This window comes from Xyrauchen texanus, chromosome 1, assembly GCF_025860055.1.
Source record: "Xyrauchen texanus isolate HMW12.3.18 chromosome 1, RBS_HiC_50CHRs, whole genome shotgun sequence".
Classification (NCBI taxonomy): domain Eukaryota; kingdom Metazoa; phylum Chordata; class Actinopteri; order Cypriniformes; family Catostomidae; genus Xyrauchen; species Xyrauchen texanus.
The window spans coordinates 26,992,608-27,008,296 of record NC_068276.1 but is presented as its reverse complement, the minus strand read 5'-3'; the positions used below and the strand labels follow the sequence as shown (position 1 = coordinate 27,008,296).

At 36.0% G+C, this 15,689-nt stretch overlaps 2 protein-coding genes across 2 annotated transcripts in view; both read right to left on the bottom strand.

Moving 5' to 3' along the window:
• The window catches only part of LOC127644324 (FERM domain-containing protein 5-like), a 65,990-nt gene extending 56,915 nt beyond the window's left edge, over nucleotides 1-9,075 (bottom strand). The window contains exon 1 of the mRNA XM_052127489.1: nucleotides 8,832-9,075. Within this exon, the coding sequence (XP_051983449.1) occupies nucleotides 8,832-8,933 (102 nt within the window). The 5' untranslated portion in view covers nucleotides 8,934-9,075. The remainder of the gene's footprint in view (nucleotides 1-8,831) is intronic.
• Nucleotides 9,076-10,283: 1,208 nt separating this feature from the next.
• Nucleotides 10,284-12,336, bottom strand: LOC127644729 (transmembrane emp24 domain-containing protein 3-like). The gene is made up of 3 exons (XM_052128104.1): nucleotides 12,085-12,336; nucleotides 11,546-11,791; nucleotides 10,284-11,460 (listed from the first exon to the last, which is right to left on the bottom strand). Exons 1-3 carry the CDS (start codon nucleotides 12,226-12,228, stop codon nucleotides 11,227-11,229), a joined length of 624 nt encoding a protein of 207 aa, XP_051984064.1. The 5' UTR covers nucleotides 12,229-12,336; the 3' UTR covers nucleotides 10,284-11,226.
• Nucleotides 12,337-15,689: the final 3,353 nt, after the last annotated feature.

Below are 15,689 nucleotides of genomic sequence, written 5' to 3'. Positions count from 1 at the left end.
GTGCATTTTCTTCCTGATTAGGTTTATCTAATCATCTTATCTATTATAGCCTAGAGATGGGGATCGTCTTATAGGCAACATTTGAGCAAGAGCAAAATAATGCAACAAAGAGATATTCAGCTGGGGATCTGAGCATGCCACTATTATAGATAAACAGAAACTATAACCGTTTGGGTCCTTTTGTCACAGAACAAAAAAATCAGTCAGTGAGCTAAAACGTCTTTCAATTTTTCAAAGCATTGACAAGGACACTAAATTGTGGAGGACAAGACATTCAGTTTATCTGATTGTTGGTTTGTTGTTTGTCTCATAACATTAGCTCAAGTCAGAAACAAAGTCAGTAAGACAAGCACTGTCACTGCTGCAGGGAAATGAGGAGAGTACTTGAAAAATTGAAGTAGCCAGATACAGGAAACCCTTTACATTGTCTGATAGTTGTAGAGATTAAAATTTGAATGACTTTAGTTTATGCTGTACATCTTAATGCAAAACATTTAAGACAATACAGGTTAAAGTCACTTCAATGGGTAGTTTAATGAAATTGCTTGGCTACTTAAAGAAAGAGATATAGAAAAACAACCTTTTTTTATAACACTACGGTAGTATTATAAGATTATTATTAACACCAATTGATATAGGGTGTACAAACAACTTGCCAATTTTGAGCACAGTTTATTTCTAAATCTACTCTTTAACTTTACAGAGCAGAATTTCTTTTTTTTCTTTTTTCTGCACATTATGATGGCAGTCCCATTATGGAATAGATACAGTGAATCTTTATGCATATTATACTGACTAATATTCGACAGTATCTTGCACTTAGTGACAACTCTTTCCCTCTATCGGTTAAGGTAATTTGTTGATTGAGCATGACTTGAGGAGAGAGCTTGATCTAATGAAGAGGAACTAGCCATACCCAAAGGTCATTGAACAAAACAATTACACAGAGAGTTGAGTTTATAATAGAATTGCATTTGAATGATTATTCTAAAGCACAATAATAACTGAAGATTTTAAATTCAAAACAAGATGCTTCGTTCCATCGGTTTAGTGGAAAAGAAACAGGCTTGTTCTGATAGAAAGGAAGAAACAAAGTTGGACACTATTATGAGTTTATTTTAAGTTATTGTGATTCTATAATTCCATTCAGAACAATTGCAGGAAAAACACTGTGAAAATAGATGAGTTGAGGAAACCATCAAAAGCAACAATGCTAAAGTGGACAAAATTAGGAGTGGACGTGGATAATGAGGAACACTTTATTATGGAATGATCTGAATAGATACAGTTGACGTTTTGAAGTTTACATACACGTAGGTTAAAGCCATTAAAACAAATGTTTTAACCACATTAGAGATTTAATATTAGTAACTATAGTTTTGGCAATTCGTTTAGGACATATACTTAGTGCATGACACAAGTAATTTTTCCAACAATTGTTTACAGACAGATTGTTTCACTTTTAATTGACTATATCACAATTCCAGTGGGTCATAAGTTTACATTCACCAAGTTAACTGTGACTTTAAGCAGCTTCAGAAAATGTCAAGCCTTAAGACAATTAACCAATTAGCTTCTGATAGGAGATGTACTGAATTGGAGGTGAACCTGTGGATTTATTTTAAGGCTTACCTTCAAACCCATTGCCTCTTTTCTTGACTTCATGACAAAATTAAAAGAAATCTGCCAAAACCTAAAAAAAAACTGTGGACATCCACAAGTCTGGTTCATCCTTGGGATCAATTTCCAAAGACCTGAAGGTTCATCTGTACAAACAATAGTACACAAGTATAAATACCATGAGACCGGACAGCCATCATACTGCTCAGGAAGGAGACACATTCTGTCTCCTAGAGATGAATGTAGTTGAGTGGGAAAAGTGCAAATCAATCCCAGAACAACAGCAAAGGACCTTGTGAAGATGCTGGAGGAAACAGGTAGACAAGAATCTATATCCACAGTACAACGAGTCCTTTATCAACATAACCTGAAATGCTGTTCAGCAAGGAAGAAGCCACTGCTCCAAAACCATCTAGAAAAAGCCCTCTGATAAATGTCCTCCGGTCTGATGAAAAAAAAATTCGAAATGTTTAGCCATAATGACCATTGTTATGTTTGGAGGAAAAAGGGTGAGGCTTGAAAGCTGAAGAACACCATCCCAATCGTGAAGCATGGGGTTGGCAGCATAATGTTGTGGGGGTGTTTTGCTGCAGGAGGGACAGGGGCACTTCACAAAATTGATGGCATCTTGAGGAAGGAAAATTATGTGGACATATTGAAGCAACATCTCAAGACATCAGCCAGGAAGTTAAAGCTCGGTTGCAAATGGGTCTTCCAAGTGACAATGCTTAAGGACAACAAAGTCAAGGTATTGGAGTGGCATCACAAAGCCCTGACCTCAATCCGATAGACAATCTGTGGGCAGAACTGAAAAAGCATGTGGAGCAAGGAGGCCTACAAACCTGACACATTTACATCAGTTCTGTCTGGAGGAATGGGCCAAAATTGCAGCAACTTATTGTGAGAAGCTTGTGGAAGGCTACCCAAAATATTTTGACCCAAGTTAAACAATTTAAAGACAATGATACCAAATACTAACAAAGTGTATGTAAACTTCATGTGATAAATAATTATTTCTACTATTTCACATTCTTAAAATAAAATAGTGATCCTAACTGTCCTAAGACAGGGAATGTTTTCTACGATTAAATGCCAGGAATTGTGAAAAAATTTCTTTGGCTAAGGTGTATGTAAACTTCTGGCTTCAACTGTATTAAAGTAGAATGTTGTAATATGTGTGGCTAAATAAGAAGTAGTGAAATATATTGTACCTCGAAGGCAACTGCTGACCTTAACAAAAGGTGAGCTCTGTAATGAAGGTATATGTGCATGTGTCTCCAATATCTGGCCTCTATGTGTGTGACTGCCAGGAGCTAAACACAGTCAGCAGTCTCTCGAATGTGAGAGGCCATATTTCACTAATAAGCATTTCATCACTAACCAGACTCCACTGTCCTGCTCAATCAATTACAGAGAACAACCCCAAGTGGTAAAGGAGAGGAAAGGACAGGGAGAATAGACATTCTTTTCCTCCATTTCTCTTGTGTACTCTGTTCTTCTATGTCTCTCCCTTAATCACAGTCTCATCCATACATTCAATTGCAATGCACACCCGCCATGTTTGAATTAATTCTGTGTAAGAGACAAGGGTGTGTGTGTGTGTGTGTGTGTGCACACGTGTGCAAGTATCCTGTCTGCTTCTTGCCTGACGAGAGCAGGAGCAGCTGGAGACTGATGATGGAATCAGCCTGTTCCCATGGAGACCACAACTTCACACAGAATTCCAAGGACACTGGAATGTCACAATTCGAAACTGACATTCCCAGACACACATTAAATTATTGGAAAAAAGTGGCATCACCCATCCCATAATCAATAAATAATCTTATCCACAATATTATTGAGTCCCATGACGCTTTGCAGGCAATGTGGGCAGACTTCCGGTTAAGCATAAACAGTCGTTATGTTACGTACTAACGCAGTATTAAAATTAACTTGAGAACAAATGATCACAGAATTATAGCAAGGCGATATTGTTCTTCCCCACCTATCTGTTAATTATAATGGGTTTGAGTATGATGGCCAAATATCGCAAATAGAAGCCTTTTATTTATTTTGTCAAGTCTTTATCCATCTATGGAAGAACCTGAGCAAACTAACCTGAAAAGATATTTTGCCTATTAGTGCCTTCACAGCTGTAAAGTTGGACATGTTTTGAGAACTGTAGATAATTATGTTTATTTTAAAGCATATATTGAGTCTAGTCGGTACCTGAACAGTTTGTTGTATCGAGATGATGTATTTACTGCAGATACAGGAGAGGTCCATACAGCTGGATGCTCGTGTATTACAGACTCTGCTATTTTTTGGATAAAGTACAATTATTTTGCGGGAGATGACTGTGTAGTAAGCTCATCTAGCTTTATAATTGTTAGTTTATGTTCTAGGGTTACGCGGTATACCGGTACGATATCATCATGTTGTTAATTTTGGTACTATATTAAAGTATGCTGCCATTAGCAAAATGAAATGTAATGTGAGAGTTTTCAGATGAAATCAAAAACTATTTGAAAATAATAATAAAAAGTCTCAATATGGCCAAATGTGATCATTAAACAGCAGAAGGATGTAATTTAATTAAATAATATATAGTCAAATGCGCCGCACGCCACAGAGCGAATGAGAGGCTCCGCTCTGCCATCTTCACACGCACTGCTAAATTTTTATTAATTGTGTCCAATAGTATGCAGCTGCAGAGCAGTGTGTTTAGTGTAAAATCGGCTGTGAACTCTCAAACTACCTTTTTCACCTGAGATTTCAGCTCACTAGTCACAGGAAGTTTCAGAAACAGGAAACTTCAAAGGTCTTTCAAAATAAAAGTCCTGCTGAAATGAAAGCTTTATTTAACTGAATGGGTGAAATTGAAGACATTACGACAGAAACATATTAGTAATAGAAATTATTCTGATAATAACAATAATATAATATTATATGGTTATATTATTAGTATTATTATTATCTGTAAGCAATATCATAAAAGCTGAATACCAGTACTGAAAATCAGCATGTTGTGATTCAGCCATGGCAGCCTCAGGTAAACAGATTGTTTTCATTAATAGTGTAAAGCTCTGTTTTTCATCTTTTGCTTTACTAAAAATAATTATTTATAAATTATTATATTTTAATTTGATCAAAGCTGTACAGTATGTATTTGCTTAAACACAGTTTGATCTTAACATTTAATTAAAACATTTAACATGGAATCCAGAAGAAAATGGTATTGTACCAAAGCCAAACTTTTGATATCAGAGCAACCCTATTACATACATAATATCTGTATCTAAATGCTATAACCTACATTAAATGTTTTAGTGTTGACTGAACAAATGATCCTGTTAATAGATTAATTTTATTGTTCTTGTGTAGGAAATAACAATGTATTATTAGCAGCCACACAATAAAATGTACATACAAAAATAACTACATGCAATACAAGTAAACATATTTATTTGGACATACATTATAAACATTGTACATAAAAGTTCAATGTTCTCTGTATAAAGTGACTATAAAACAGTATGTATTATTAAAAGTACTAGCTGTACAAATGGATTTAATTGATACTAAAGGAATCCACACTATTTTCCTTGCAAAATACGGTGGACACGCTGAGAAAAGGGGTGGATTTAGGCATAAACATGAGACATGAGCAACTGCCCAGGGCGGCATGAGGCGCCCACACAAAAAGTGTGCACCCTGAAGTCCACTAGCCCTCTCATATCTCCAACCACCCACAACCCGCACACGTTTGTGTACTGCAGAAGAAATAAAGTCATACACATCTGGGATGGCATGAGGGTAAGTAATGATGAGAGAATTTTTGGGTGAACTAACCTTATAATTCTGTGTCATTATTCGCACCAGAGTGAACAACAACATTTGCACCTCTGTGCGTTGAATGCCACGATACAGCAGATGTGCATGTCCAGAATGCAACTATCTGATGCTCGTAAATCACTTTTGAGGAGACAGCTGGTTGTGAGCAATGCATTTGCAGCCCTGTTTACATTGCATGCTCACTCACGCACGTATCTAAAATGCACCACAACTCTAATGTGTCCCATGATGTTTCCCTGGTAATTATGATGCACGAGTGTGATTTTGTGCAACTGATGATGTAATTCTTTCTTAAATCCACTAAAACACATGTGCTAGATTTTACATCCTGAACAAGAGTTGACCCTAGTACTCATGAGAACCATACCACATTCCCATTGCAACTGTACTACTCTGCCAGTGTGAAAGCGATACAGAGCGACAAAGAGACTTCCCATTCATTTTCAATGAGAGCAGAGTGACTTCCGGCGACCCGAGTGACAGTGACTGTTGGCAACAAGATTTGGCGTGGTGAGTGACACGACAAATTTGAGAAAAGTTTACGTTTATGCGAAATTTGTGAGTGACTACCAATGGGAAAGAAGAAACTGGAGCTCACGTGACCCGTCCTCTGTGAGTGCAAGATTCTGGAGACAAATGCAAGCAAGACGGAGAAGTTTAAGTGTGTGCTCACACTTGTAGCTCGGTTCTCTTGATCCTCTTGGTCCGGACCAAAAAAGAAAATAATACATTTAGTCCTGGTTCGCTTAGCGTTCACACTGGCATTTTTAACACCGAACCTAACGATACAACACCAAAAGCATCAGGAAAAAATTCAAACTGATTGGACAGCTTTTATGACGTATATTTTTTGACGGAACTTGCCGATCATCCAAAACAATGCTGGCTGCTGGGTGAAATACTCTTGTTATATTTATACATGTATATATGGTGGTATTTTTACCAGCTGAGAACAAACAAAGAGCTAATAAAATGTGTAAAGGGTCAAAACATCAACACTCACAAGCAAAGATATGCTGCAAGGACGGCGGTTCCGACGCCTGTACCGAACTGTAATGGGCAACATATCTCCTATGATGAGAAGAACCAGGTATACTTGAGGTCAGTATTAGGCAAGTTACTACATGTTTTTGGTCTGTTTAGATGTCTTTGATCCATGCTGTGTTCATATATCAATTGAACCATACCAGAGTTTGTTTGGAAGTGGACCGAGGCCCACTTTTCAGGTGCAATCGCACCAGAGTTCGCTTTTAATCGAACCAAACCTGCCATGTGTGAACACACCCTAAATTCTCTATGAGCAATTTCAGTGTTCTATATCATTTTTCTGTAAATGCATACATGGATATGGGCTAATAATAATATAATGCATAGAAAACAGTGTCAGCATTCTGAGTGAGTTTGATTCATATATTGAGTGATCGTTTGTCTTGTTCATGAAATTACTACTACTAATGAAATACTGCAGGTTATATAAAATGCTTTCCCATGCAGATTGTTTATGTTTAGAGGCAAGGGAACTTTACTTGTCAAATTAGAATGATATCGGTATCATCTGCTATCAGCATTTCAAAGCCTACTATGGCTAGGCGTACAGACCACCAATAATATTAGAGCGACATCAGTAGGAAAGCCCACAAGCGACTTCATAATACAGAGACTAGCAACACCAAGTGACAATGTTGGCTGTGTGTACAGGGCTTAACTCTAACCCAAGCCCTAAACCTAACCTTTAAAGGATAGCTCACCAAAACTGAAAATGTTCTCATCATATACTCAACCTCATGCCATCCCAGGCTGCAGACATAAGGATTTGTTCAGCTCTGTTGGTCCATTCAATGCAAGTGAATGGTGGTCAGAACTTGAAAGGTCCAAAAAAGCAAATAAAGGCAGCATTAAAGTAATCCATATGACTCCATGGTTAAATCAATTACTTCTGTAGCAATATGATAGGTGAGGGTTTTTTACTATAAATATAATTTCACACAGCCCTCCCATGCATGTTCATGAGAGTTGTTGTTCTTCTGTTTTATAATGATTTGTATTCTTTGAGCATATGAACAAAGGACTGTGTGAAAGCAGATTTATAGTAAAAATGACTTAAATATTGACCTGGGATGTGACATCAAATTCACAGAGCAAGAAACTGTCAGGTCATGAACATTCACCGCATGGTGCCGCTTGCCCAGAATTTGGCACATAGGTCTGAATATGGGTGGCAACATATTCGAAACAAACATGCTGATTTCCTGTGTCGCTCAGCTTTCATCTTTATATGACTGTTGTATGATTGATGCATAAACTGTCATTTCCAGACACACACATTCAATGAATCTTCTCAATCTGTACCAGTCTCTGATACAAATGAAAAGCAGGTATGTAGTGATTGGCTACACTTGAAAAAGCAATGGTCTCTCAGCTGTAAAGCTATTGGCTATCAGCTATTATAAATTGTCCCAGCAAAAATTAAATTGTATGCACATGACTCAACTGAAATAACCCTATTGAATACAGTGCATGGAAGAAATATAACACACCAGTAACAACAAATACAATCTACCCTGTACTGTATTTATGTTGTAAATGTAGAGCAGCTGATCCTGGTATTATTACCAAACAATGGGCAAACAGCATCCACTGCTTATCAGGGAAAATTTTGTAATTCACCATACCAATCAGATGAAAGCTGATTTCTGTTCGCAGTCACAACAGGAGTAATATTCATAATCCAATCATTTACCAAGAACAGAAGGGTACCAAGAAAAAATTGTACTCGAGAAATTGATTCCAATATCTGATTTGTGCTGTCACCAACATGCAATTACATTGATCTGAAATGCATCAAAATATGCACAATTTGTCACTAAATTTGCTAAATATGAAACACCACTACAGTATCATAGCTTACATTGACTACAACAATCTTTCAGCAGCTGATATTGTTCCTCAATATCTGTGAAGGGAATTTAATCGATGCATCAGCAGGATGAAAACTCATTAATGAAAATATGTAGGTATATCAGTGACGTAGCACCTGGAACCTTTCAATGAGTCTCTCTTTTCAACCCTATCTGCATGGAGCCAAATGTGCCCAGATGAATGTGACTCAGGTCTCGACGAGTCTGGCGGTACGTGACAGGTGACTGCTCCCTATAGACTTCCGACGGGTCACCAAACTAGCACCGATTCACTCATATTGCATGCCAAATAACATTTCGTAACACGTTAATTATCCGTTACGCATTGCAGACCTCGTGCAATGCACACAGTCGTACAAACGCTCGAGGATTTTCCCGCTTGAATACGCAGCATCAACACCGCCAGCATTGAGACACGTGTGTCAGTGACGGGGGTGAAAACATGTAAAAACTGACCTGAACCGTGCAAGTGTATTCCGAGTCGTCAAGCAGTCGGACTGTACAGTTGAATTCCCTGTCAAGACTTCGATCACTGCCGCTCACGAGTCGGCTCAACATATTGGCCAGTCTAGTCGCAGGGGACGAGCATTTAGGAAAAGCGCAACATGTCACTCATTGCAGCCATGCCAGATAGACCCTTCTCGGTAATCAGAAGCCCGTTTGAGTCATTGCTCCCCATCATTTTCCTCTGGACTGGACGGTGTGGTCTCCTCTGTCGGTGATTTCTTGCCAACGTTGGAGGTAGTCCAATGCACTGACAGACTCGGGCACAACAGCCCATCCATATTCATGCATTATTTCTGGGGAGGGCTAGGGGGGTAATTTATTCATAATCTGGAAGCCAGCGAGTCACTGATCAGAACTGTTTAGACGAACAATATAGATTTGTTTCGGGACGACCATTAACACTGTCTTTTTTGTTTTGATTGATCTGACTGTCCAAATCTGAGAAAGAACAGCGTGAAGCTTTACGACGATCTTGAGTTATTTCTGTCGAATAAGTTAATTCAACACCATTACTTATGCATGTTACGGCCAGGCACATTTATAACATAGGCTATTCTGATGTGACAAAATAGTCATTGAGTGACATAATCTTTCATGTACATTTTCATTTCTTTCAGATGTGACTGACGAGTGATATCAATCTCTCATGAGATCACTGTTTTTCTCCCTTTAAAAATAAATCAATACGTAAAAATACGTATGGTGAAAGACACGAATTTAAGATACAAATACTGCTCTGCTTGGCAAGTTGGCATCTCAACCAATGGTTTGCTTAACTTGTCTGTGATTATTTTATATATTAAGTATATTAAGTAGACTCAAAAAACATCTCAGATGTGTATGACGTACTTTCTTCTGCAGAACACAAATTAAGATTTTTTGAAGAATATTTCATCTCTGTAGGTCCATACAATGCAAGTGAATGGTTGCCAGAACATTCAAACAAAACTCACAAAGTCAGCATAAAAGTAATCAATAAGACTGTTTTTAAGAGTTTAAGTCCATGTCTTTAGAAGTGATATAATAAGTGTGGGTGAGAAACAGATTAATATTTAAGTCCTTTTTTACTCTAAACCTCCACCTTTGACCAGCCTTGACCAGTAGGTGATGCGTTTTATAGTAAACATTGACTTAAATATTGATCTGTTTCTCCCCCACACTTATTATATCACTTCTATAGATATGGATTTAACCACTGGAGTCTTTCAAATTAGTTTTATGCTGCCTTTATGTGCTTTTTTGAGCTTCAAAGTTCTTGGCACCATTCACTTGGATTTTATGGATCTACAGAGCTGAAATATTCTTCTAAAAATCTTTGTGCTCTGCAGAATAAAGAAAGTCATACACATCTGGTATGGCCTGAGGGTGAGTAAATGATGAAATAATTTTCATTTTTGGGAGAACTGTTCCTTTAATACAATGAGGCATCAATTTAAACAACTCAAAGCAAGGTATTCATGAAAGATTCTAATCAAAGAATGTTGCAAACCAATTATTCTTCCATTTACCCTTTGGGCAGCAAAATGGGGAAATAAGGACAACTTTGTAATAGATATTTGAAACTGCAAACATTATCTCTGACTCACTGCATAAAGACATATTGGTTATTAAGTACTAACACAGGCTAGTAGTGTGTAGACAAAATATCTTTTGAATTGCACATTAAGTTAAAGTTTGTATTAGTGTCATAAAACATGAGACATACATGATCATTTTAAGCTGGGAAAATCTGTAATGGTGTGTATCCAGTTGGCAGTTAAACAATATTTGCAATTAAGTAAGTTGTGAATTTCAGTAAGCAATTTATATTTGGCCACATAGTTAAATATGTCCCCATGGATTTTTCCTTTTGAATGTGGATAGGAATATTCAAAGAGGGGCATTGCAGAAATATATTCACAGTCATATTGTTATAACTACCATAATACAATTATTTGTTTTATATATAAAGGTGTATTTATAAGATATAGGCCTTTCAAGTTGACATGAGGAAATATTTATAGGGAACAAAGCAGATTTTTTTCCACAAAAACAAAAAAAAAAACAACAACACTGAACACTTTATAATAATTAATTCAGTGCTACAAACTAAGAAAAACGATGTGGCCGAATAGTCCAGCAGTTCCTTCTGTTTCTGCAGTATTATTTAGAGCAGCGCACACAGAGACCAGTTTGATTTTGCTACACTAGATCTTGACCTTTGCAAAGTTAAGGCATTCTTTGAAATTGAGGTAATGTTTGGTTGGTTGTAGGCATTAGTCAAGACTTCCTCTTTAAAGGGATCAGACTGATAAATCAGCAGATTACCTCAATGAGTAGAATAAGGCAGACAAGAGCACAATGTCTATGTGCTGGTAGCAAGAAAGATTTTCTTCTCACTGAAGAAACTCTTAAGCATAAGCACCTGGCCAATACTGACAACAAATAGGATGATGGCTTCTCCTATGGACCAATAGGAAATACGCTCATTCAGGTCTTCTGCCCTGATTCGGTCTAGAGCCTCCCGAAGACGATACCGCGTCTGAGAGTCTGCAACCACTTTTAGGATCTCATGGATGGACATGCAGGCCGACTCCATCTGCATGATTTAATCAGAGGTTACAATCAACTGAGCATATACACAGATCCAAACGGAGAATGTGATGTACCTGCGAGTTTCTCACCTGTGTGAGAGCTGTTGCCCTGTTCATGTCAGGCAGTAATGGTATCTCCTCTCCAGTTCTGAAGTCCAGGTAAACCGTTTTGTGAGAGAAGGTTGAGAACTCATTGCTGAAACAAACCTTGTACACCCCCTTTGTGGTTGTTGTATGGGAAAAGCTGTCATATTGCTTCTTTCTTTCCTGATACAGGACATTATTCATTGGATCTGTCACAAAACAGTCAACATCATAGTTCCCCCCAACAATGACCTGTATGAAAAAGAAAATACATAGAAATACATGGTATTGATGGCATTTTTTCAATGATTCCTGAAATGCAGTTACACTAATTTATAACATAAAAAGTGTAACCTGTCTGAATGTTTAACATACTTGAGTAGGTCATAAAATAGCTGTAATGTTTGTTTTTGGCCATCAGGGAAATAATACCAAAAACTGGGACAAATTAACCAGCATTACAAAATAAATTATGCGAGCACAACAAATGTGTATATTTCTTCATCTTAAAATCAGGCATTGATGTTACATTGCAGCACAGATACCTGAAAGTCCATTTCAAACTTGGCTCCCTGGTCCAGGTCCTCATAAAAACATTGATTCTCGTTATCGGGTAGTTCAAATGTTAATTCGGAGGCATCTACAAAGGCTACATACACTGCCAAAATTAGCAGACAAGCGTGCCTCATGATGTTTAAGTGAAACGACACTCTAATTATTCTTTAAAATGAACACAAATGCTGTTCCGTTGAATTACAGTGAGCTTGCACGGCAACTTGACAGCTTGAATCGAAACACTACTGACGTGACAGGCGGACAGGATGCTTCCGGGTTAAGAGGCGTTTCATTTTTCAAAATAAATGTTTAGAATTATGTTTTGAACGTGATTATTTCAGGAAACTTCAGTATTTTAGAGGTAAAATAATTGTGAGTAAAAAAAGCATGGTAAATAATGAAATGAAATAATAACAAAACTAGTGACTTTTAACATTGCTTCTGAAAGTGATCTCTGTGGAACTTTGATGTATATAAATAATGTACAATTTAGGAGAACTCTTTTATTTTGGCTCATATTTTATCTTATTTGTCCGCAAGCTGTGTGGCTTGCGCTGGCTTCTATGGAAAGTCACCATTAGGTGACAATAGAGAAAGCAATAGATAATCCTGTGTCTCGTCTGGAAGGATGCGTCCTCCGGAGGTCGCATTTGTCGGCAGCATGCGTCATCGAGGCTGTCTCGTTTCTTTCATTTATTTATTTTTCTCCCCACAGAACGATTCTTTGGAATAATATGGACATTAAGATTAAAAACAGATCGATTTTTTTTATAAAAATGGTTTAACGAAGACATTATATTTATTGCAGACCTGTTTGATTTCAAAGGTGACATTTTGGTATATGAGGAATTTATGAATATCTATCAATATCCTTTGCCATTTAAAGATTATCAGTCTGTTGTAAAGGCGATACCAGAGAGCATAGTATTTTTGATGAAATCGTCTCTAACTTATGGTGTTGGTCATAAACAACTACCTCAGTTATTTTTGGGAGGAACGTTATTTTTAAGTAGGCCCTACAGCCTGTAATAAATGTAATAAATGCCAATTAACCCATTCGCAGATAGCAATTGCACCAAGAGGAAAAAAATATTTGGATGTCTTTTGTTGACGACATTCAATGGAAGAAAGCGTGGTTGTTACCAATATTGTAGCCTATTTCAAATAAAATTAAAGAAGTGCACTTTCTCTTGTAGTGTATCTTCGAAGTTTTGGTGTGAATTGAGTAATTATTGTTTTTCTACAATTGATAAAAATTATATTTTTTGCATTAAAGATATTATCTGTTATTTTGAACACGAGAATAAAGCATTAGTTTGTATTGTTAATTTTCTTTATCCTTGTAGCAAAATTTTATTTGCACAAGCAGAGGTATCTTAAAAACCCAGGCTCAAAGTGTTCTTAGGTGATGTTGGAGTACTTGGTTAAATCTTTAAAATTGCTCACGAATAAGAAATGGTCTTCTTTTTTAACATTTTGATAACATTATGATAACATATTTGTTTGAGCTGTGAACTAGGACAAATATTATTATTATACATTTTTTTAAATATTTTTTTATTTAATGTTTTTTCTGTGTTTTTATTATTTGTTTATTTATTTTTCTTATATTGTTATTGCCTTTTTGTATATGCAATTATAAATGTATAATTGTTATTTCTTTTGCCTTTACAATAAAACAAATTTAAAAAAATATTTATTTATTTATTATTTAATATTTCTTTATTGGGAATGCAAAAAAGGTTAACAATTGTATAAATGTAAGTGCATATATATAAAGGTATTGATAATAGATTAAAAAAAATTATAAAAAGAACGACACAATTGTTTTTAAATAAAACAAAATTAAACTATACACTGTAAAAAATGACTGTAAATTTACAGCCAAATTCCTACAGCAATATACTGTGATTCTTAAATACAGTAGTTTGCTATTAAAAAATTATCATTCTGGGAGATCAAGAGCAGACTCACTGTGAAGTGACTAGTTTTACAGTAAATAGCTGTTCTATGCAAGGCATTAGGGGAAAATTAACATTTAAAATCGTGATATCATCTCAAGCTAAAGTGACATTTTGGAGAAAAAAAAGATATATATATATATATATATATATATATATATATATATATATATATATATATATATATATATATATCATGATGCTTCTGACCAACTCTGTTCTTTATCATCTCACATCAGCCTTCACTTGTCTGTCTAATGAGAAGTCAAATAATAAAAAAAATCATCCTTTGAAGTAATGTACATATTAAATGTACAGTTTTGCCAAGATTGAAAAGTGTATTTTTTTATGATAAAACAAAAAACCAACAACAACCTGCACACAGTAAAATAACAGCATAGCACTGCATTGTGGGTTATAATGGTGACATACCCATAAGCCTTTGCGCTTGAATAAGTGTGCATGCTTTGGAAATGCATTGGGGCTACACAAATTTAAAACAAACAAAAAAACATGTATAAAAGTTTTTATTCAGACTTAATAGAAGTCTTAGTTTAATTAGTGTTGTTGTTTTGTTATCAATAGTTGTGTTTTGTTTGAAGTCACCATTATGGTGATTAGTGTTCTCTTGAGCTGGAACCTCGGACCTTCTTTATTAGTATATTATGTTCTTCCAGCCAGTCAATTTGTGTTTAAGTAAACCACTAGATGATGCACTGTGCTAGTTGGAAGACAAAACATAAGGTCAGATTGAATATCTGATCCTACCTCATAAACGGTTCTAAACGTGTCAATAGTGATGCATTACACATTAAAATATAAAAGCAAAAACAGTAAAGAGTATTTCAGCAAAATTATATCAGCAAACTGAGTGTTTTATATTTTTGATGAATTTACAGAATAACAGAAGTTGCTAACAAGACACACAGATATCAACTCTCGGCATACAAAACACAACAATGGTGACAATTAACAAACAAACCTTTACATAAAAAGTAAAAGCTGAACATTAAAATACAAGTATCTTAGACTGCAACAAAAACAACATCAAAATAAACCAGCAAATAGTAAAATCTTCGTGCCGCAGTGCATGCTGGGAACATAGCTCTTAATTTCAACAACAGTAAGTAATTTAACAGCAATATGCAGCTAAATTGCAGTTGTATACTGTAGCTGTCAAAAACAGTAACTTGCTGTTAATTTCAAGAATGGTAACAAACCGTATTTTTACAGTATAATGCTGGCAACCACAGCTGCCAGTAGTTTACTGTTTTTTACAGGATTTTTTTTTTACAGTGTAGACAGACTCTATGACCTATGCGGCCGACAAATGTGACCTCCGGAGCCTACCAAACAAAACACAGCCAATGTAGTACAATTGGTGTTTTATTAAAGGTGCACTAAGAAATGTTTTACTCATTAGAAAAGCTTTACCCCTAAAAAATAAATTTTTTACCCCCTAAAAATGTCATTTCTCACATAAGATTAAGACTCCAGTAATATCAGGAACCTTATAAAAGCTGTCTTATTCTATATGTAGAGGGTCCTCTCATGGGGGCTGTCATGTTAGGATCACATAAGAATTTTTAAAATGCTTTATAACCAACAAACAGCAATGTTCGCCTGATGCTTGG

Bases quoted from the DNA above. Each gene is read 5' to 3' on its own strand.
- LOC127644729 (XM_052128104.1), bottom strand. From the start codon at position 12,228: ATGAGGCACGCTTGTCTGCTAATTTTGGCAGTGTATGTAGCCTTTGTA. The intron at 11,792-12,084 runs GTATCTGTGCTG...TTTTTCATACAG, and splicing joins AGTTTGAAATGGACTTTCAG to GTCATTGTTGGGGGGAACTA. The intron at 11,461-11,545 runs GTGAGAAACTCG...TAAATCATGCAG, and splicing joins GGGCAACAGCTCTCACACAG to ATGGAGTCGGCCTGCATGTC.